The 23,307-nt window shown below is 41.6% G+C and overlaps 1 protein-coding gene and 1 long non-coding RNA gene across 11 annotated transcripts in view; both read left to right on the plus strand.

Moving 5' to 3' along the window:
• The first annotated feature begins 13 nt into the window (after positions 1–13).
• LOC135298901 (uncharacterized) lies at positions 14–893 on the plus strand. The gene is made up of 2 exons (XR_010360963.1): positions 14–631; positions 767–893. It is a non-coding gene; the product is annotated as an uncharacterized LOC135298901 (long non-coding RNA).
• Positions 894–3,829: 2,936 nt separating this feature from the next.
• METAP1 (methionyl aminopeptidase 1) overlaps positions 3,830–23,307 on the plus strand; it is a 29,215-nt gene continuing 9,737 nt past the window's right edge. Inside the window, exons 1-6 of one of the 10 annotated variants that reach the window (XM_064417045.1) lie at positions 3,830–3,848; positions 16,380–16,431; positions 18,479–18,591; positions 19,956–20,016; positions 21,180–21,271; positions 21,982–22,065. In XM_064417045.1, the coding sequence (XP_064273115.1) occupies positions 3,846–3,848; positions 16,380–16,431; positions 18,479–18,591; positions 19,956–20,016; positions 21,180–21,271; positions 21,982–22,065 (405 nt within the window). In that variant the 5' untranslated portion in view covers positions 3,830–3,845. Of the gene's footprint in view, positions 3,849–3,880; positions 3,904–4,775; positions 4,836–6,154; positions 6,312–6,818; positions 7,038–7,998; positions 8,020–8,150; positions 8,367–8,494; positions 8,576–16,379; positions 16,432–18,478; positions 18,592–19,955; positions 20,017–21,179; positions 21,272–21,981; positions 22,066–23,307 lie in introns of those variants that run through there. The other 9 variants (XM_064417043.1, XM_064417042.1, XM_064417040.1 and 6 more) reach the window with 9 other exon arrangements.

Here is a 23,307-nt window from a genome sequence, read left to right on the forward strand (position 1 = left end):
TGCCTGTTTTAATCCTGCCTTTAAGTCTCTTAACATAAATAACGATAATCCATCCAGAATCTTCTTCCTCCCTGATAATTTTTTTCTTCATCTTCTTCGTGTTTAGCTTTGTATTTTTATTCTCAAAGAACCATGTGTGCAGACCTACATTTTACAGCCCTGAAGGTCATTTTACTGAGAAGAACTATAAGTGAGTGTTAACCACCAAATTGTATTGAATGTCATATAGCATTTGGCTATTTCACTTCTCTCATGCAAGGCAGGGGGAACAGCATGAAGCCCTCTATAAGACAGCTATGCTTATTAACAGTGTTTAATTAGCTAGATGAATATAGCTCAGCTGAGCTCAGAACACGGCCTACCTCACTGCCACACAAATGGGAAACAAGCACGTGTTATGGTTTGGGACATGTTTTTTTCTTTGATTTGTTGAGTTTTGGAGGCAAAAAGCCTCTAAAGATGACATCAGAAGTTATCCAACAACTTAGAGCAGCAATGAGAGGATTATGAGCCAGTGTAATCCTTTGAAGTGGCTAGCACACATCATAGACACGATGCTCAGAAGTGATGTGGCTGCCTTGCAAGTGATATAATCCTAACTACAAGGAAATTTAAGACAGAAGGCAAAGAGGTATCATAGATACAGCCAGGAAACCCCACCTTTTGAAGTTATAGGGGAAAAAAGAAGGGGCTGAAGTAAAGAAATGCTGAGTATCTCATCTTCAGCAATCCTTCAGGGATTTATCAGTTTCCAATGTGAATTTAGGTAGTTGCTGGGAACATCTTCATTCTGCAAAGTGTGGCATCCAAGTCAGAAGAGTGTACGTATGAGCTCTAATTGATCTGCATGCCTGTATCTCACTGATTTGAATGAAATAACACTTTTAGAATCACCATGTTGTATGTGATTAAAAATCTGATCATCTTAATTTGATTTTGAAATCTGAAAATAAAAAGAATTTTTAATGTCACACTGATTTTACTACTATTAAGTCTATTTTTATGGCCCTCTGATGACACAAACTGAGTGAAATCTCTTTGGATATCAGTAACATTCCTGTTGAATTCATTGGGCCAGAACTTCACTCCATGACTCCTACTCTGTTTCCATAGCAAATAATAAAATTTTTCTCATCTCCAGACATATACATGGATTCTTTCAAATATTTCCAGCAGTGGAGTTTCTCCCTTTAAAGCTTGCAACTTGCTGTTTAAATAGGAATGCTTTTTATAAAAACACCTTTTTTTTTACAAAGATGAAGCTTGTTTCCCTTTCATCTTGTTCCATGATAAAACAGCCAGTTTCATATACATACATGGGAAAATGCTAGAATGCTTGGATACCAGAAGAGTGTTCTTGAATGCAGAGAGAACCATTCTCACATCATAGTGCAAATTTGATGCCCTACATTAATACAGACTCTGCAAGAGGCAGTACAGTTTGAACAATCAAATCAAAAGAAAAGGATGCAGGACCTTCCTTTTCACCACAACTAAAGCTTGCTTGGAATTAGTTTTGAGTAAGGCTGCTCCTGCCTGGATTGTGGCTGGAGTGGGCCTTTCAGTAGTTTAGTTTACATCTGCACCAATGGAGGGGAAAAGAGTGATGCAAGGGTTTAAAATACATTGCAGCCTCTTTCAACTTAGACAATTGCACAGAAGCTGAAATCCCACATGATTTTTCCTTAAAGAATAAAAATGGAGACAGGTATTTCTTTAATGCAACTCTGTTCATTTACAAAGGATGTTTACAATTATTTTTTCCCCCTATGCTCTTAGAAAGACTATTTTGCTTTGAGCACAGGTTTGTCTTTTCCTCTGAGTAATGTTTCCTATAGGGCTGGTTTCCATTCACTTTTTAAGGTCATGCTTTTGTAGCAGTCTTTGAGGTGTTTGTGATGGGTTTGCAATTTCTCTTTTTTGCATGCACATACAGACACACACACAACCTACATAACTGTTGCATTTGGTATGAGAAACTCAGTAAGTGCCTGTGCCATCTGGCCAAGCCACAACAGTGCACATTTGCATGTGCTCTGGCTCCTGGGTGGCATTTTTGCATTGTTTCAGCCCTCCCTAGACAAAGAGGCATTTAATTGTGTCTTCAATGAGCCTGAACAGGAGACGGCTACCAAGAGCTTCACTGGGAAAGGGGGACTGCCCAGCCCCCACTGCTGCAATGCAGAGAGGCAAAGCGAGGAGGGGGGACCCAAGCTAAGGTGCTCTCTTAATTAAGTTATGTCAAATTCAGTGGCCATTTTCTCCCTGAGCAGCAGCTGTCTCAGCTGCCAGCTGCTCTCGCTTTTCTGCAGCTGCTCTCTGACCCATGAGACATTGCTGACCTCCCCTTTTGCCCTCTTTGCTGCCCTCACGTTCTCCCAGCTTTGCATCACTTTGGAGAAGCTGGGAGGACAGCAGTGGACACAAATCAAGCATCATGAATGGGCTATAAAATTCGTGACCCGTGCACTGGTCTCTGTGTGTGCTGGTCTGTAACACAGGGGGACAGGCAGCCAGAAAGGGACGTGAAAAGCCTGACAGAGAAAAAAGACCTCTGCTCAGGTAAGGTCACAGCAAAGGTCAGTGAACTTCCCCAGTGAGAATGATTGTGCCATCAAATAATGGGAAATGACAGTGGATGGACCTTCAGGATGCAGGAGCCAGTTCACTTTGTAAATCAGAACATCAAGGCCAAATTGGAAAACAAAAGCATTGAAATACCACAGAAACCACATAATTTTTAATATGGGGATGATGATGTAGGGCTGTTTAAAAACCATTTTAACAGCAAACCCTAGGCCAAATCTTTCAGGGTTTTTTATTCTAGGCTGATCTGCCATTGCAGTCTGTGTTCTTTCCAAAGACTGCTGAGGACAAGTACGCAAGTTTGCAAATTCCTCAGTTAGGGGGCTTGCTGTTCTTTAAATTACACATACCATTTAAATTGTTTAATTAATACATGCATCCTTGGCTTCTCTAAGGAAGCAGGGAAACAGCATGCCTTTAATTTGCACTTCAGAAATACAGCAAATAAATGAAACCGAATAACAGAAGGAACTCCGTCTACTAGTTAGAGCAGGAATCCTCTTTTTTCATTACATGCCTCCTTGTTGACCACTACAAAATGAGCACAAGCATATACTGACATTGTCCCAGTAAGGATGAAAGACAAAAATAGGAGTAAATTGTGAATTTATATTCAGATATGAATTAGAATGTGAATTAGGTGATCATAAAAATTTAGTAAAGTAGCCTCAATTATTAATAATGATTGTACTGAAATCTCATCAAGAAGCACATGATGACATTTGAGCAGAAGATACTGAAACGAGATCAGCCAGTGTACTTCAGGTTTTTTATACTATGTCAGTAACAACAGGTACTTGCAAACCCTGCTTAACCAGGTAAACGATGTCTGCAACTCCTTAGGGTTCCTTAAATGGAATAAAGAGGCAGCTGAAGTGTATGAAGGTACCTGTCCTAGTTTGCTTGATAGCTTGGTTTGTTGGTTACTTGGAAAAGCAGCACTGATTTTTCACACCACAGTACCTGCTAGCACATGGGTCATTAAAGAGTGATTCTGCCTGTTCAGTAACATTTTCCTTCAAGAAGGTTAAAATAAGCACTCAATTATGTGTCCTTTAAAGATATTTCATGATGTTGGTTGGCAGTTGGTTGCCTGCCTTCAGAACTGGGACATAAAAACTGTCACAGCATGAGCTGCACGAATCAGAACACAGCTATTTTCACTTGTTCAAGAAAATAATTATTGTAATCTTTGTGTTTTGCAGGCACCCTAGAAACATTCCTAATTTGCTCTGACAGTGAATTCACGCTTTCTACAAATGGTAGGCTGATACAAATATTATCAGTACTGAAGGTACTTCATTATCAGAAATGAAGGTGAGAACTGTCAGAAACACAGGTGTCCACCTGCAACTACACTTCAGTAATAGCATGACATCAAATTCCTTTGGTTAATTTGCTTATCACACAGCAAACCTGGATCTTGCACTGTATCTGCTGCCCTTGTCCTATGGCTGGCTGGGCTACTTAGCCACTTTTTGCCAATTAATGCTATCATAATGCATCAAGTAGATTTATATGAATACACTTATTCTGAAAAAATAGGATCTATGCTTTTCTGCTCTGGGAAGCAGAAATTTACACTTAACCTCTAGCCTAGGAGATAAGCCTAAACCCAGGAGATTAAGATTTTTAAAATTATTGTTATTCTTTATTAAAGATGGGGACAGAAGACCACAGGGAATAAGACAGTTGCAGAAAGTACTGAGATTATAGTTTGGATTTTGAAACACACTCTCTGGGGAGTCATCTGGATGCTGGGAAATCAGGAGAATATTTTGTGTACTAAAATCAGAATAAGGATTGGTGTAGTTTCAGTGACGTTAATGGCACTGAAGTAGAAAGACAGAATCTCATCCTGCAAAGTTTTAACTGAAATCATAGTCTGTACTTGCCAGCACTGGGAAGACAGATAAAATTTAAACAAGGAGTGGGATCCCAGTACTAGGGGCTGGATCTTGCAGATACGTGCTCTGAAGTGTTTTGCAGCTATTCTCCCACTCAATAGGCATCTATCTACCCGTGCTCTGAAAGCAACTGCTTATTGACATGAACCAGCAAAAACCATCTTGCACTGATATTAAGTCAGAGATGTTTTAGGGCATAGGATAGTGATTGTTCCTCTGTGATACTGTTGAGGCTGCATCTGAAATCCTGTGTTCAGTTCTGAGCCCGTCACTACAAGGACATTCAGGTGATGGAGCATGTCCAGAGAAGGGCAATGGAGCAGAGGAAGGAGTACAACTCTGGTGAGAGGCAGCTGAGGCAGCTGAGGGTGTTTAGTCTGGTGAAAAAGAAACTCAGGGAGGATCTTATTTTTCTCTACAAGAGCCTGGAAGGAGGCTGTAAGCCACGTGGGGGTTGGTCTCTTCTCCCAGGTAACAAGTGACGGACAAGAGGAAATGGCCTGAGGTTGTGCCAGGGGAGGTTTAGATTGGATATTGGGAAGACTTTTCTTCATGGAAAGGGTTGTAAAGCATTAGAACAGGCTGCCCAGGGAGGTGAACACATCCCTGGAAGTGTTCAGAAAACATGGATGTAGCACTTGAGGACATGATTTGCTGTTAACCATGGTGGTGGAGCAATATTGACAGTTGGACTTGATGATCTTAAAGGTCCTTTCCAACCTTACCAACTCTGTGATTCTACATTGACACTAAGTTTGACAACACCCAGAGAACATACACACAGTCATCTTACAGACACAGGTAGTATCTTTTTTCACTCTCTAACCCATGCCAGTGGAAGAAATTTAATATGTGCATTAATCACATTTATTTTTATGACAGATTATTGGTTTCTAATCTTTCTCTTTCCAGGAAGACAATCAGCATCCTTCATGTGACAATGCCACTTTGACTCTGCAGCCTGTTTTTCTAATTTTAGTTACTGCCTTACTGAATATTGAATTTGTGATGGTTTTACGTGGGCTAAAAATAGAGCAAACGAATTGTTATAAACCACACAGACAGACCTACATACCACAGCCCACACTCCATAATAAAGAAGATATGCTTGATAAATTTCTTGTACAGCCTCGCAGATGAAAACTATGGGAAATTCTTCACGGACTCAGTTAGGGTTGGAGGGGACCTCTGGAGATGATCCAGGCAGGGTCACCCAGAGCAGGAGACACGGGAGTGCGTCCATGTGGGTCTGGAATGTCTCCAGAGAGGGACAGTCCATGACCTCCCTGGGCAGCCTGTTACCCTCATTGCAAAGAAGTTCTTCCTCATGTTGAGGTGAAACTTCTTGTGCTTTAGTTTATGGCCGTTAACTCCTCATCCCGTCACTGGGCACCACCGAAAACAGTCTGGCACCGTCCTCTTGACAGCCACCTTAGAGACATTTATGAGATCTCCTCTCAGTTCTCCGGGCTCAATAGGCTAAACCCCTTTCTACCGTGAGGGTGGCGAGGTCGCCCAGGGAAGCTGCGCATGGCCCATGGCCGGCAGCGTTCAAGGCCGACTTGCATGCGGCTCTGAGTCCCCGGAGCCTCCTCCCCCTCCCGCTCCGTCCCTCCCTCCGTCCGTCCTGCTCTCCCCGCCCGCCCCAGCCGGCGGCAGCTCCGGGCGGCGGCTCCTCCCCCGTGGCCGCCCGGCAGCATGGCGGCGGCGGTGGAGACCCGCAGAGTCTGCGAGACCGCCGGCTGCAGCAGCGAGGCCAAGCTGCAGTGCCCCACCTGCCTCAAGCTGGGCATCCAGGGCTCCTACTTCTGCTCGCAGGTGAGGTTCCCCGCGGCCCAGCCCCTCGCTCGGCGCTCCGGGCGTGCGGCGGGCGCAGGATCCAGCTCCCCGCGCCGGCTCCCGGCCGCCCGGGCCCGGCCCGGCGTGCCCGGCTCTGCCTCTCTGCCCGCCCGCTCTCCCAGCCTGGGCCAGCAGCGCCCGGCCAGGGACCCCGCACGGAGTTCCCCCTCGGTTCCTCGGTTGTTGGGGCCGGGGGAGCCGGGCTGGCGGCCCCGGCCGGGCGGGAGCCCCGTTTCTCCTCGTGGCCGCGGGCGGTGCGGGACCTCGGCGGCACGAAAGCGCAGCCGGAGCGCTCGTGAGAGGGTGCACGGGTGTTCCTCTGCCTGAGGGTGCGGGTGGTCCGAGTGCTCCCCTCAAAAATAAAGGCTTAGTGGGACAAAGTGAGGACGTGCTCATCAAATTCCAGCGGCTGCGTTTCCCTGCCGGCGTCAGCTCTGGAGTTGCTCGGCTTTGATAGACACCGGGAGACTTGTTGCTCTGAAAACAGATTTTCTTTAAGTTATGAGTTTCTGTGAAAACTATTTGATACTCTTCCTTTTTTGTATTGTTCCCTTTTTGTTCCTAACTTTTTTTTTTCCCCACTATGTCCTTTGGTGTTGTGCTCTGAGGGTGCCAAACAGGAAGGTTCAGGTTAGGCCACATGTCATAGAGCAGTCAGCTCCCGGTAGAAATGTGAGAATTGAACGAGTTCTGTGGGCCACATTGGTAACAGAGTGTGGTCCTTCTATAGAAAGAGCTGTCTGATGAGTGTTTTTTGTTTGTGGGGTTTGTTTTGGTTTTGTTTGGTTTTTTAATTAACTTTCAAAAGTGCACTGAAATACATAGCCTAACGCTTTGAACTTTTTGTGTGTGTAATTCTGTCAAAATCAGTGAGGATATATGTGTTTAGTACAGACATTAACATTGGCTTTCCTTGTCACAATTATAAGTCAGAGTAAATTCATTGAACTTTTGTAGTTAAACATAAGAAAATAATTCAGTCACATCAGCTAGATTAATTTATTAATTGGGAAGAATTTTTTTTCCTGAGTCAGGATGTAAGCTGATAGTTATGGTTTGCATAGGACTAGGGGAAAATTTCTCACGTGCTTGTGACACACCTGCTGCACAGCTTCTGGTACTTTCCCCTGAAATCTCCATGCCCTATGCTGGGAGTCAATGCCAAAATAGAGCAACTGCAGCTCAGAATTGTTCTGACAATTCTGTATCTCTAGTTCCCACGTGGTGCTTGTGGTTAACTTCTAGGATTTGCTGTAGGGTTTACTGCGTGTTTTGACATGTCTGATATAAAACTCATCATAAATGCATCATTGGTATATATAAATATCAGTCAGTGATGACAAAACCATTTGTTAAGAGAACGAACAGGCCAATGTGAAGAGTTCCAGTTACATCTTCACTCCTCTCCTTCCCATCTCTAACTCATCTAATTCCATATTGGATGCAGAGATTCTTGTTTTCTATATACTGAGTTTAATTATTTGGAAGTATCTGCTGCTGTTGTTAGGAAGAAGGGGAATTACTGGAAATACTTCTTGGCTTGTTAAAATAGGCGGCTGGATAACTGACTACATGCTTGTAAAGCTGTCCTGCCTAGAAAATGAAGTACTGAACTGGGAATCCCAGTCATCTCCTTTCTGAGTGACTTGAGGCATGTTGTGCCTTGCTGTGCCAGTCAGGAATGTGGGTAAGCACACTGAAGGTGCTTTGGAGGTTTTGGGGCGAGGTGTTACAGAGATGTGCAAGAAATGTCATGTACAGAGAGAAGAGTCCCCGTGTTCCTCCTCTAGCAAGGACCCTTAGCCCCCCTTAGTACCCTGTGTGGGGCCCAGCATGGAACTGTCCCAAGGCTCCAGCTCTCCTCGTCACCTGGTGTGTGCCATGGAGAGACTCACTGTCACCTGGTGTGTGCCATGGAGAGACTGGCTGTCACCTGGTGTGTGCCATGGAGAGACTCACTGTCACCTGGTGCGTGCCATGGAGGAGACTGGCTGTCACCTGGTGCGTGCCATGGAGGAGACTGGCTGTCACCTGGTGTGTGCTGTGGAGGAGACTCGCTGTCACCCAGTGCATGCCATGGAGAGACTGGCTGCCGTCCTGCCCCAGTGTCTGGCAGGCACAGTCAGGAGGGTGGGTGAGGTGCTGCTGACAACCTGGCTGCCTCTTCAAATAAGCACATGTCCGGTGAAGGATTATTACTTTCTCTGAACTTCCAGCAAGTTTCAGCTGACAGCAGTGGACTGGTTAGCATGGGTGAAACTTTTCTGGGGTTCTCTCTGTGGTGGTTTTCTTTCCATTCTGGTCTTACATGCATAAATAACTCCTAGATAAGCTAGTGAGTAAACCTAGGATATTATTCCACCTCACAGCACAGCCTGTCTTGTAGCTGGCATGGTGCTGCACCCTGCCTCTAAGGATGCAGGCTTCTACCCTTTGCCTTAGGCTGTCCCTGATTCCTTGGTGAGCCACTTCTGAGGTCTTCAGAGTTTTCTTTTAAATGGAGGAAAAGCAGCTGATTAATTTTTTGGGGGTTTTTTTGCTGGTTTAGCACTTCAGGAGTGTGCTGCTGAAGAGCAGGCTTGCCCACTGTGGCCCAGTCTAGCCCAGCCATGAAGTCAGCCTGTCCTTATGGAATGCACTGGTGTTAGCCACACGTGTGGGCACTTCCTTTGGGCTGAGGGTGGATTGGGAGCCACAAGCTATCTGGCATCTCTTTGACAGGTAAAAGCATCAGTATGGGCATGGACACCTGGTAATTAATCTGCTTGGAAGCCTACAATGTCTTTTTCATACAGCCAAAACTCCAATCAGAGCTAAAACCAAATTTGTAGAAATTTATTTTCTCTAGTGCTAAGATTAAACAACTGAAAATTGTGAACTGCTGTAGGATGGTAACCATGTGAAACCATGTGTTTGGATTATAAGTTACTAACATTTGCTAAGAAAAAATTGATATGGGACTGAAAGGTATAGGAGGTAAGTATAGTAAGTATAGGGCTGAGAATCCCAGTGTAGTCTGGAGCTTGATTAAAAATTATTTTTCATGACTGCACATAGAAAATTGAAGTGAACTTTCCAAGTAGATTGCATCAAGACAATGATTTCCCTGGTGGATTTATCATTTGTGTTTCTCCTTTCTGGGAGAAAGGGTGTTATTCTGGTCACTTATTTTTTTATCTTTCTCTGTATCTAAACGTATGCCCCAGCAACATGCCCTGAAAATGCTTAGGCTGGAGTAATTTGACATTCTCTGGGATTTCTTTGAGCCAAGACTGTTTCCTCCCTGGCTCTTGGGCACCTTGGAAGCTGGGTACAGCTGCTAAATAATTATTGTGCTTGTGGATCATGGATGGAAAGGGGGCCATGTGGCCTAGCAGGGAGGTTTTGAGCTGGTCATGGAGACAAGGTAGAAATGGCTTTTTGCAGCAGAGAAGCTCTTGAGGATGTGTGTTGAACCCTGGCTTGTTTTTTTCCCTTTCACTTCAGGCTGTAACAAGAGGAACTGTTCTTTTGAGGGATGCTGTCTGCTGTTAACCCTTAATAATATTTTAGGCTAGTAAATCAAGTACTGTCACTACCAGCTGCCTTTTTTCACCATCTTGGTTTCTTTTATTTAGAGACTTACTGCAGTGTTGTGTGTGTTGATCATCTTATGGTGAGATACAGTAATTCAGTCTGTCTTCTGAATGTGGAAATCACACAGATGTCCAGCATCACATCTCAGGTGTAGAGTTTCTCTTGCTAAGATGAATTTGTTATTATGAAATCTGCCTTACAGATACAGTCACTTGCATGTGCATTGTGTGTATACATAAAGAGTTTGTGTTTAAATAGACACTTTGCATTTCTTTATGTCTTCTACAAGTGGCTGCAGGATAAAGAAGGGGAGAGTAGTGATTGTTCTTGAGAACCATTTTTGTATCAGTCTTCTAATTATGAATGGATTACTTATTAGTGATTTTGTGTTGCTTTTGTGATAAACTTCCTCTTTCATACTACTTATATAAGTGTCTAGGACAAAACAAAATAGATTTACTGTGGTGTGGACTAGGTGCTGGTACAGGGCCATTTCTCCAGCCAAATTTAGAAAGAATTGTAGACACGTTCTGGAAACACTCTCTTACTCTGAAGTCAGTGGCCTTTGCCATTTTTGTTTCTCTGAGGGCTGGTGGCCATGGGTTGTATGCTAACAGTAGTCATAACTTTCTCAAGGAGAAGTGTTGCCCCTTCCTGTTTTGTGTGCCCTTGTATTGTCAGCCCCAGGTGTATGAAGTGAGGTTCTGGAGTCAGAAGTGAGGGCTGGGGTTATCTGGTGACTCTGCCACGTGTGTTTTAGGTGCTTGAAGGGGTAGCAGTTTCTCTGAACTGTGCAGTCAGGGCCAGTGTCTCCTTGCACTGGTGGGTGCCTCCCAGTATCTCGTGATACCTCTTGATATCTGAGGTGGGGTATGACTTGTTCAGGAAAGAAATGCTGTTTTGTTCTCTCAGTGAGTTTATATACAATTTACTGCTTTCTGGAAGGCACATTTTTCACTGACACTCAGCCCTGGGCCCTTGACAGCTTTGGATGCTCGAGGTGACAGAAATTTGTGGAAAATGGGGGACCTGAAGAGAAGATTGTTGTCCCATCTGCTGCTTTGCTGTTTCCTTTCACTGTCAGTGTGCTGGGGATGGGGAGCAATAGACCTGGATGAAACTATTTTTTGTCCTCTCTCACATCAGCCCATAGGACATCAGTGCAGTGTTTCATCCTTGGTTCACTGTTGTTTGTGCCTGAAATAGGCTGAAACCAGCTGCTTGGATCCAGCTGCAGCACATAGGAGTTTCCTCAGGCACAAATGGCACTCAGCTGATACCATCTTCTAGAAAATCAGATTTCCTTCATCAGGAAGCTGACATTCTCAATTGCCTATAAATCCCCATGAATACCTGTGTCTGAGGTAAGCACCCGATTGTTGGTGAGATAGGAAGTCTGAGCCCTCATGATTTTCCGAAAGTAAAACTTCAGACTCCTGTAGGCAGACTTGCTGAGCTAGTGTTCCATGTACTGACAGGATAGTCCAGTTGGAATTCCTCTGGTCCATTGTTCCTTGACTACACTCAAAAATCAGTTGTATGTTTCTGTAAATCTGAAGAGCTGCAAAATGCAGTCCCTTCCTCAAAGGAAGGACTTGGTCATGAGGAACCCAGGAGTCTCAGGGTAAGATGAGGTCTTAGCGAGGAAGGAGAAAGTCAATCAACCCTGCTGACACCAAGGTTCTGCATGTAAGTGCTTCTCTTGGAGTTGAAAACGTATATTCTGAAAACACATATCTGACTCTTCTGAAAAACTGACTATTCATGTGTGCTGCTTAGACTACTTTGGGAATTTTGTGCAGAGCTTTTCAGACTGGAGGCTGCCTCTGTGGGCTTGTACTGCCCTAGAAGGATTTCAGCATGCTGAAAAGAGTCAGCTGTTTCATTTAACATCAAATGGATTAACACCTCAACATACTTGTATTTATGGGTAAAATATGAGTTAATCTGTGCTGTATTTAATATGTATATATAATTGATAGCCTGGTATTAAACTAAATGCTGTACTTCAGAGGGTTTTTTTGTCTTCTGTTTTGCATACCTTTAAGGTATTTGGTTAAAAATGAGTTCTCATTATGCAAAATGACATGGTCTCAGGTTAAGCCCCAGACAGTTTTACATTCTGAAGGACATTTGTAAATTCTGTTAAAAAGATTGCTCAGAATATTTTTAGCTACAGTGTGCTGCTTGGCGCTTGCAGTTTGTCCATTGCAGTTCAGGATATAATGACATGCAAAGAGACAGTCTGTCCTCATAGTCTTGATTCTGACTATCTTTTTAAAAATTTTCTGTAGAGTAGATATTTTTTGAAATTCATCGCAGTGGCTCTAAACGATGACCATAGAGGATGGAGGGCATAGATCTGTGGAAGCTGGACAAAAGTTGGAGTGCTGACAGAGGGATTGCTAGAGCTAACTTGAAATGAGCCTTTCCCATGCAGAGGCAGTTCAGAAACACAGTTTGTCAGCATGTCTTGGATTCTGTGCTGTGGTGCCTGCATAGCTTCCTGGGCTTGGCTGTCATAGAGTGGTCTGGCTTGGAACAGACTCTAAAGACTATCTAGTTCCAATCCTCTGCCATGGGCAGGGACACCTTCCACTAGACCAGGTTGTTCAGAGCCCCATCCATCGTGGCTGTGAACACATCTAGGGCTGGGGCATCCATGTCTCTGGATAGCTGATTTAAATCTAGTTTGTTATATCTGTGCTATACAGAGGTTTGTAGTGTAGTAATATCCTAATCTTGATTGAGCATCCTTTTTGCCTGTGGAATTTGCAGTTGGCTGTACTTTTCCTCTTCTTAATCCAATTGTATGCATACATGAACTGAATGAATAAGATGCTTTCTGTTATTGTAAAGATGACAATAAACATAGCAGAATTTTTTTTCCTAATTACTTCAATAGCTATTTTAAAAGGCTTTGTTCTTTCAATGGTTGATTTAAAAAGAAAACCTTGAGGTATTTGGTAGTGATCTATGTGTTCATAGTGAAAATGCACCGTGCTATAAAACAAATGCTGCTATGCCACATGATTCTCTTGATATTGGGCAAGTCCTTAAGGCAAATATCATTTTCAGAAATAACATAGCTTCCACAAGGGGATCCAACAGGAATCTTTTCAAATGGTGATGCTGGTTGTGCCTTTGGCTACCTTTTGGTATATTCTGATGAACACTGGGTTGAATCTGTCTCTAAACACAAAACCAGTGGGACTGACTTAAGAATGTCCTGAAGCCAGAAATGTTGGTGAAGGTTTCAATATGTTGATAGTCTCTGTCTGGAAGACACATTTATATTTTTCTTATCGATAGAATAGTTGTACCCAGGATTGCTCTAAACAAGTCAAGGATTACCCTCTGCTTTTTTTTTTGTCATACATTTGACTCTTTTCTTGTACAGTCCTCTTCAGTGTTTCCACGTCTGTCTCCATTGAGGTGTAAAAGTCACATGCAATAAAAAAGAAACATGCTTTAGGTGAGAAGGGTGGGGATATTAATATCAGGCATGTTAATGGATTATGTAGTGCTTGAAATGAAACCTAGGAAGTCTTCCAAGGAACTTGAAGCCAAATTCATATTGTTCATGTGTACTTTCCCCCTGAAGCTATTTAATATTTTAAAATATAGCTGTGCAGTGTTACATGTTCCTTTTTTCACTGTATCTGAAAAAAACCTCCACCTTTATTTTCTTCATTTTAATATTAAAAGTCACCTTGTATTTTTGTTTTTCCCTGGATTTTGTTTATTTAGTCATTGAAAATTTTCTATCCTGACCTGGGTAGGGCATAGGAACACAGAAGAATTGTTAAGAGACATGAATGGTAATAGCCAGATTGAAGTAGATGTGTCAGGAGAAGGCTCAGTGAAAAGCATAATTTTCTCCAGAAAATACTCCAAAAAGTGGTCCAGATGGAGAGAAAGAGTAGGTTTCTTCCCTAGCTTGTTGGGAAGTCTGCAGTATAGAGGGGTGAGGGTGTTTGCAATGTGCAGTGGTACTTGGGGAGTGCTTTGTTGCCAGAGCTCTGATTCTCCACCCTGTGAGATGACAGCTGCCGTATTTTTATGTGGAAGTGCCAAGGCAGAGCTCTGCAGTCATGTGCAATGTGGTGCTTGTGCAGTAGCTTGTTGAACATAAATAATTTGTATGTACCCGGCCAGTCCGGTGCTCGCACGAAGCGTGTGACTGATCCTACACAGAATAGATGGGCTGTAGGTGGATGTGCAGCATGTCCTCTGAATGTGCCTTCCAGAAGTGTCAGACCAAGGCAGAGAGATTGATGGATTGTTCAGTGCTCTTGTGACAGCCCCTGCTCACCAAAATGCTTGGGATGTACTGTGTGTGCCTGTTGCAGTGGACGGATGCGCACATGGTGCGGGTGTCTGGTTGTCTCGGGCTGCAGCAGCCTTGGAGCTCAGCCCCAGGAGTTCTGGCAGAGCTACTCCTCTTCTGGAGAGAAGAGGACAAGTAAAATCTGGGAAACTTGTTTGGGAGAACTTAGGCACATGGTAGCATTATGCAGAATCATCTTAGGTTGTCCACAGCTGCAGGAAATGAAAAGCCAAAATGGAGCCTCTTGAGTTATGCTACTGTCCCTGGTGCTGTGTTTGCCTGTTTTTTTCTGGTTAGGAGCCAGGAGAGAGGAAAGGCTGTTGGTGTAGGACAAAGCAAGGGCATTGGAGAACATCCCCCAAAATTTCATGGGAAAGCAGAGAATGAACTATAATCAGTAATTGCCACAGCTGATGTATGTCTTCCTTCCCCAAATACTCTTTTATATTCAAAAAAGTGGATTCTAGGCTTGCAGACTTGGTAGCTACTCTAAGTCCTTAGCTGCTTAGTCCTTCTTTTATGCTTCAGAACAAAAACCTCGTGTTTGAAAGGGGATTAAAACCTTACTGGTTCTTCCAGTGTCCTTGAAATGGCATTTTTAGATTTTATTTTTTTATTATTTTCTTTTCCCTAAAGCAGGCCTCAGTTAAAACCTGTTCCTTTTCTCCCAGCTGCCCAGCAGAGAACAGTGCAGTGCAAAGGTCTGTGTGTGCAGTGGGTTATATAAGTGTGACAGTAAACTCGGGCTGCTGCTGGAAGTGACGTTCTCTCCGGTCATTGTGTGAGTGTTGGTTTCAGAGCTCCTGGCACTGCAGGCACTCCTGGTGTGTGGGGCAGCAACACAACGAGCAGCTGGTTCTGGTCATGAGGGGAGCAGCACACACACAGCAGGGTCTGCTTGTGCACCACTGCACTGTGTGCTTGTGAGTGCACTTTGGTACCCACTGGTTGCAAGCCTAATGAGGGAGGAGGGAGAAGGTGACTCAAGAGGAGCAGACTGCTCAGAGCGCTCAAGAGCAGCCCTGAAGCAAGGGTAGAGTGTTACAAGCTGGGCTCAGTTTGCAGATGTGTTGTCTTGGACTGGTTGAGTGTTGTATACTTTAGGTTGAATCAGTTGTTGGCTCTGGATGGTAGTTTTACAGTGATGATTCAGCATTAGTATTGTTTCTCCTTAAAAAGAAAACCAGTTTGCTTCCTGCCTCTTTGTTCAGAAATTCAGCTGTAATTGTCAATGATTGGAATTAGCAGTTTCTTAATGGATGTTTTGAGTGCACATAGGCATTGATTTAGAATTTCTGCTACAAACCCAAGTAATTTGCTAATTAGCACCTTAAAGGATCACCTTTAATGCTGCTCTCTGCGGTTTTTCTACTAAAATCTCTTTTATTTTCTTTCATGTATTTTCTTCATCTTAGTCCTTCTTTATTCTGCAGCTGCTGGTCATTTCCATCTGCCCCTCTGCTGGTTCTTTGTTCGTTGCATGAACTGCTCTGTTTCTGCTTGGGAAGAAGAGAAAAGACCAAACTCCTCCACAGTCACTCTTTTCTTGATTTCCATTTCAACTTTCTCAATAATTTTTTTTTTCAATTTCTTATTTTCACTCAGCAGCCCTCATTTCCGACCTTTAGTCTACTTCATTAGTTCCCCTGTGGTTGTGCTAATTGGCCTCTGTTGCTTTCCTGTGCTGGAGCAGGAGGCAGAAGGGATGCAATTAGCAGGGAGATGGCTCCTTGTAGGAGTCAGGGGAGGACCTTGCTGCTCACTGCAGTGCTGTAAGATCAGGTACAGAGATAGACTGCTTCAGCCAACCTGCAGCCACCACGGTGTTTAGTTACTCATTGTAATTATAAATAGTCAATATATAGGATTATGTCAGTGTATTTCACTGCCATGGGTGTTGTCTGTTTGGCTGTGCTTTTTCTGCCTATTCTGTTTCATAAACTTTTGAATGTGATATTTTCTGTAGTTAAGACTAGCAGTTGCCAGTAGTATTTAGTGCATATTGCTGCAAGAGTTAATAAAAACAGTCTTCCAGTTTTCTTTTAAAATAGATTTACTTCTCTGTTTTGTCAGCTTGGCATGTCTGTCCATGTAAATAATGCTTAAAACATGTATTTATATATTATTGTTTGCAATTCTAGGAATGCTTTAAAGGAAGCTGGGCCACTCACAAGTTATTACACAAGAAAGCAAGTAAGTACATTACTTTTTAAAATGCATTTTCATATTTTTTTGTATTTGTTTTGTCCTGTGCAGTGAGCTGTAGGTTGCCTTGCTTGAACTGGAGATCAGACCAGATGACCAGATGACCTCCAGATGTCCTTTCCAACCTCAACTGCTCTGTGCTTCTCTGCCTAGGAGTGGTAGTGGGGTTTTTTCCAAGATACCTGGCACTGGGTGATGCATATCTAAAAGTTTGTCCAGTTCTCGACAAGCAAAAGTGCTGTGTAAAATTTTAGAGGCAAAGGTTCACAGAAGTGTTTGTTTCTGTTCACTTTTCTGTTTGCATGAATTATTGCTTGAGCTACATTGCCAGGTATATGAGCACAGAAAGAGGGGTGCTGAAATAAAGGGCAAAGAGAATAATAAATCACTATTGTAAGGCAGTGTTCCTTCATAGCATTTTGATGTCTAATGCAGTCAAAGGCAGTACAGTGGGAAAGGTTCTTGCAAAGTCTTTGTGATTAGACACTTGCTGGAACACAAGTGAGTCAGAGTGCAGCTGTTCTGTACATTTTTGGGAAAAAAGGGAGAATGCTTGTGTCCATGGTGCAGCCACTGATGGAGGATGTATCACAGCTAGGATTTTGCTGAGTTCACTTCAAGGTGGTAAGAGTATCTGCAAGCCCTAGTGACAGCTGGTAGCTCTGGCACAGAAATACTAGGAGACTGGTAGATTCTACCTTATATGAGTAGAGAAAATAACCCATAAGTTTAAAACCAAAGAGGGCAGACCTCAGTTCTGCCCCTTTGCCTTCTCCCTGCCACCACCTATCTTCATTAAGCCCTGTTGAAAAGGGAGGTAGAGTTAAAAAGTGATACGGCAGAAACTCACATCCTAAAATAATTACCTCTTTTCCTAAAACCTAATAAGGCTTCTTTTTCTATGATAAATGCTGTTTGTTAATAGGTTGGAGTAGTACAGATAATTACAAATGTTTTCCTTCTTTCTGCCTTCCCAGTGTAGGGATCCAACAGTTCACACTTGCATTCTGCATCCTATTAATTTGTGTAAATATGAACAGCTTTGGCTTTTAAATTGTTATTTCTCAGTTTCATCTGAACTGAATGCCATTTGAGCAGATGGCTCAGATGTCAACCACAGAGGTTCTGAGGAATTGACATTAGGGCTTGCAATGGCAGACCTTTTGCTACCTCTTCATCCTTCTGAGATATAAAAAGAGAAAACAAACAAGTTATCCAGTTATGAGTTAAAGATTAATGTTACTGTGCTCTTTCATAAAACTCTTGCCTTCTCTTTCTGAATAACTACTCTTTTTGGTATTGCTCAGGATGTGCGTGTTTCAATCCTTGATGTAAACACCTTCAATTTGCCCTCATAGAAATGTATTATTTGTGAATGAAGTCAGTCATTGGACCACGTCAGACATGAATTTCACAGGGTTCAGAGAGCTGGGAAGCTCCAGCAGTTTGGGACCATCTCCTAAGGTGTGAGCACTGCTTGTCCTGAACTGCAGAAGTGGCAGGACCTGCACTCTCTCCATCAGCTCTGGAGGGGTAGCAGCCTCCCTGTGTTGAGGCTGACAGTAGGATGGCCTCCCTTTCACCTTTGGATGGTCTTCCCACCTCAGGTCATTTTGGTCACTGGGTGCAAAGGGAGATCATAAGGAAGGAATGTTCCCCTGCAGTGCAAGGGTGTTAATTGAAGGGATCCTGAGTGCCTCTGAAGAAACAGGCTTTTTTTCCCAGGAATGAAAACAAGCACTGTGTTATGAAACTGCAAATGAAGAACAACTTAATTACTACACTTCCTTTGTGCATTCAGTCCTGACATTCCCCAGTTTGCTGTTGAATAGGGTAGGAAGAGCGAAAATTTGGAATGGACAATACAAAATGATAACTGCTACTTACACTTTCATATATCAGTATCTGAAATTCCAGAAGGAGTCAGGTCTAGACTTAGCACTTGTAAGTCACTTTCCAGACCCCACAGTTCTCATTCTTAGTAGGACAGGTTTTGCTGCTGCAACTTTTTTTCCCGTTTTTCCTGTCTTTTCAGAAGATGAAAAAGCTAAGCGTGAAGTTTCCTCCTGGAGCCTGGAAGGTGATGTTAACACAAATCCCTGGTCTGGTTATCGGTACACTGGGAAACTCAGGCCACACTATCCACTGGTAAGCAAGAGGTGCCACTCTACTCCAGCACTACCACATTCTGTAGCAGCTAATGCACCACTCCTGACCTGATGAACTCCCACATTTTTTGCTGAGAGAAAAGAGCTTCTTGATCTGAACATGATGGCAAGGACATGTATGGCTGTCCTTCTCGTGGTTCATTTTAGTTTAACTTGTTCTATCTCCTGGTATATTTATAATTCAGGGAGTGCCTGTGAGCATCAGTAACAGGCTCATACCTTTCGATGTACACTGTGACATTTATTCTGCAAAAAAGCTACTGCTAGTTCAGATGATGTCTCCCTGCTGTTTGTTGTCCTCACCTGTTATGGAGCAGTCTGTTTCGAAATGTTCAGGTGAATTCATTTAGAATTTAAATAAATTATTTTATATTATGTTATGTAAGTGGTTTAAAATAACCTGGTGAGTGAACTGGTGAACAGCTGAAAGAACAGAGGTTATAGTAACCTCCTGCACTGGAATGGTGAAAAACAGCAGAGGTCAGTAAGATCTTTGGTTGTGAAAGGTGGGTTTAGAAGATGATGACATATAACTGTGTTTGTATACATATATATATATATATATATATATATATATATATATATCTCACAGACATACAGATAGAACTGTATTTTTCAATTGGTACAAGTTTGTACATGGAGTAAGCTGAAGCTTTTTTTTACAGCAGTAGTGGCATTTTCTTTACATTTGTCTTTTCTAATTGGCGTGTGCTAGAGAAGCTGCCCCAGTGGCATCCTCTCTCTAAGTCTTCTCCGTGTTAAAGGCTCACTAGAGAACAGATTAGCTGAGCCTGAAACCATGTGTGTTTGTTAGTGTTGTTGGAGAAAAAGGTGTTTGGGACATTTCATTGGCTAAGTAATTAGTTGTGTAACCTCTGAACATTGTTTTTTTGGTCTTGTGACTGCTGGGAGACAGATGGAGATGAAATTAGAGATTTTGACTAAGGTGATGATTAGAAGTAGCAATCTTGCTAAAGAGAAAAGGGATGTATTTGGAACCAGTGCACTTGCAGTCTGGAAAGCATCAGAAAAAAATGCTACAATACGGCATAATACATTATAAAACCAGTTTGATTCACTTGACAATAAAATTTGATTTTTACAAAGCTGTACAGTTGGCTATTAAAAGTTATATAATATGATAGCAATAGGGGCTAACAGCAGAGTGTCTAGGATTGAAACTTGGAACTTTTGGAGTGTTTACATACTTTGCAACTTTTTCTAAATGAACTTAGCCATATTTCACATGAAATATTTAATATTGTATTTAATTTTGCTGTGTGATTGTTTTTGTGACTATAATAAGTGTTGCAACCTAACCAGCTTGGCTTGTGATTTATTTAGACACCCACAAGACCTGTGCCAAGTTATATTCAGCGACCGGATTATGCTGACCACCCACTAGGTAACGTGAAACAAATCACAATTATGAGTGTTATGTTTGCTCTCTGTTTTCCTTTCCATTGAAAAAGCATGAAGGAAATACTGGAGAAGGGAACCTCTTTTATCTGTTCTCACTTTACTACGTCTCCACAGTAACTTACTTATTTTTAAAAAATCACAGTTGCAAGTATTTTTTGGAAGTCCAAAGTTTGTAATGGGCTGTCATTCAAAGATGTACAGGAAATTAAGAGTGAGTTAATTTGGTTTGGTTTTTTTTCTTATTTTATCTCAAACATACAAGTCCTAGTTCTGTTGCTAATTTGATAACAAACAGCAATCAGTTGACTGTCACAGATGAATGCTACTAAACCATTCTCTGTGGCATCAGTGTATCTGTTGAAAATGTATTATTTTATAACAAAACCAAGAAAACCTTGTAGTATGCAACCCCCAAAAGAAAACTGGGATATGAGTTCCAGCTATTTTTGGATAGAGAGGGAATGCATTCAAAATTACTTTTGATATTTTCCTTTTTTTAATACCAGTATTGGGGTTTTGCATTTCCCCAAAAGTCAGCTATAAAGTCTGTCAGCATTATTTTTTAATCTTAAGATATTCCATAGTTATTTTTTAAAGAGTGTAAATATTAAAACAACACAAAATACTGGATTTTATAGGGTTGCTCATCATTAAAGCTGAGATTGCACAGAATTTGGTAGGAAGAATTTACATGTTTTTATCAGCTGATTATTGCAATAGTATAACCAGATGTATTCCCAAGCTCATGTAACCCTTATGAATGTAATTCTCACTAAATATTTTCTAAGAGCAGTTGAAAAATGCTTTGCTATGAATAAAACAACTTCTTTGTCAACCTGGTATTTAAGGTTGTGTTTTGACTAACTGGACATGATGGTTTTATGCAGTAAGTGAATGGGCTTCCTGAGCACATGGGGCATTATGGTATTGTGGAAGGCTTATGAATTCCAGTTAATCTGAATAATGATGATAATAACTGTGGCTTGGTGGGTTTCCTTCTTCAGGCTGTGGTGAGAAAATCTGTGCTTCTGTTGCCCTTGATAAGCTGAGGAAGTTCCTGGATTGGATATGTGTAGCAATCATCACTCTATATAACATGGGTTTTTTTCTTTCTTTTTTTAATACTCTTCCCTTTTTTCTTTTCAGGAATGTCTGAATCAGAACAAGCTTTAAAAGGAACCTCTCAAATAAAAATATTGTCATCTGAGGATATAGAAGGGATGCGAGTAGTGTGTAGGGTAAGGGGGTTTTGATTTTTCTTGCGAGGTGCCTTTATAGTCTTTAAAAAAAAGCTGTAATGATTTTACCACTTTGTCATACCACATTTGAGAGTACAAACTTTTAAACCACTTTAGAGCACTGAAAAATAGTTTGGGAAGCTTTATATCTTCTGGTTTTTTTCTCTTCTTGTGACCCCAATTCCCAGTGAAGTATTTTAAGCAGAAGTATGACTTTTATCTGTTTCCTGCATTTGTTATTAGTAGTAAGACAATCTGTGCCTGACACGTTGCTTCTGTTAAGAATATGTTTTATAGTGCAGAAATGAGAACTTTTTCCTCTCCTGGAGTTGGTACTAAGTAAAAACTAAAAAGCAAAACAAAGCCCTGTCCTTAACAATTTTTGAAAATAAAGCTGTTCAATTGTAATCACTTCCTTGGGCATAGAGTCAAACTTTGAAATGCATAGTCTGATTTATGGCATTCAAGGAAAATGTGGTCCGAAGCTTTAGTGGAGTATTTTCAGCTCTTAAAGAGGTGGCTGACTACATGACCTGGAGGCATCTCAAAGTCTTTCTAGAGCCCAGCTCCACACAGCTTTCCTGGTGATCTCAGTGTAGCTGTCAAAAATGGGTTACAAATCTTGTAGAGTAGTCCTGGCCTATTTTAAATATACTTAAATTAAGTCAATAGATCAATTTTAAATCTATTTTAAATTGTTTCATTTGCAGCTTGCTAGAGAAGTTTTGGATGTTGCTGCCATGATGGTAAAACCAGGAGTAACTACTGAAGAAATTGATCATGCTGTCCATTTAGTAAGATTAGTTTATTATTCTTCTGGTGTTTATAAGTGTTTTCTTCTATCTCTTTATTTTTAAATTATTATAGTGTGGTTTTCTTTGTTGCATGAATTCCATTTCTTTATGTAAAACTGTTTCCCACTTTGAAGCTGGTGGGTAGTGCAGATGGCAGAAATGTGCTCCAGTGCAATGGTACGTTCACAGTGATTTAGGAACTCCTGGGCCTCTCTCTCTGTTAGTTGCTTCCATATTTCTGGCTTCAGATTTCTTCTAAGTTTCTTCTTTTGCTTTCTCAGTTAACATTATGTTTTCTTTCTTCTAAACCCTTTTTGCTCCACAGATACCATTATATAAAGAACAATATTTGTAAGCCATGGACTTCTTGTACTTTGTGGTTGGCTAAGACATGTAGAGGAGAAATAAATTATTTATGATTGGGAATCAGAACTAAGGTGCCTCAGAGAGAACTGAAACGATGTTTGATGCAGTTTGGCAAAATAAAGCCACAGACCAGTGAAGTGTTTAAAAAACCTGTTCAAGAATGCTTCCTGCCTTAACTTTCCATAGATATTGTGTAATTATTTTGCTTTGCTGTCTTCTCTATGAATCATGTAATCAGGTACTTGAGGCTACTTCTGTGCATTGTGGAAAAGGAAACATTTTTGGTATAGTTAAGTTTGTTAGAGAGCTTTCTTTTTATCTGCATCTGCAGCTGTTGAACTAGGATTGTCTGCTTTCTGGAGACTTCTGTTGAACTGCACTGAACAGTTCAAAACTGTTAAACACAAACTACTACATTAAACACCAAACTGCTTGCTTAGGCATAATGTGTAGTGTGAACAGCTAGTAGATAACATGGAGTTACCCCTCCTCAACAGTTTATGGAAACTTTGGCAAGTTGTTGATACTGACTGATATCCCTAATTGGTATTTTGCAGTTTTAAAAACAGTATTATTTTTCTAAAAATAATAAAATAAAATATATAATATATTATATTAATAATATATAACATAATAATACTATATAATATAAAATAATTTAAAAGGTAACACAATAGATTTTTTCTGGTACTTTGCTCAGTATGTCACAAAGTATGTGTATGTCTGTACATGTAAGAATATATGAAATGTGTCAGTTTTGCAAAAAATACAGAAAGGTTATTACAGTTCAAGGGAAGCAGCTTAAGGATTTAATGCTGGGGGGAAAATAGTGCTAAATATTATTTTGTTTAGCTTGTGTGTCTTGCAGAAATCTTG

This window comes from Passer domesticus, chromosome 4 (genome assembly GCF_036417665.1).
Source record: "Passer domesticus isolate bPasDom1 chromosome 4, bPasDom1.hap1, whole genome shotgun sequence".
In the NCBI taxonomy this organism is placed as follows: Eukaryota; Metazoa; Chordata; class Aves; order Passeriformes; family Passeridae; genus Passer; species Passer domesticus.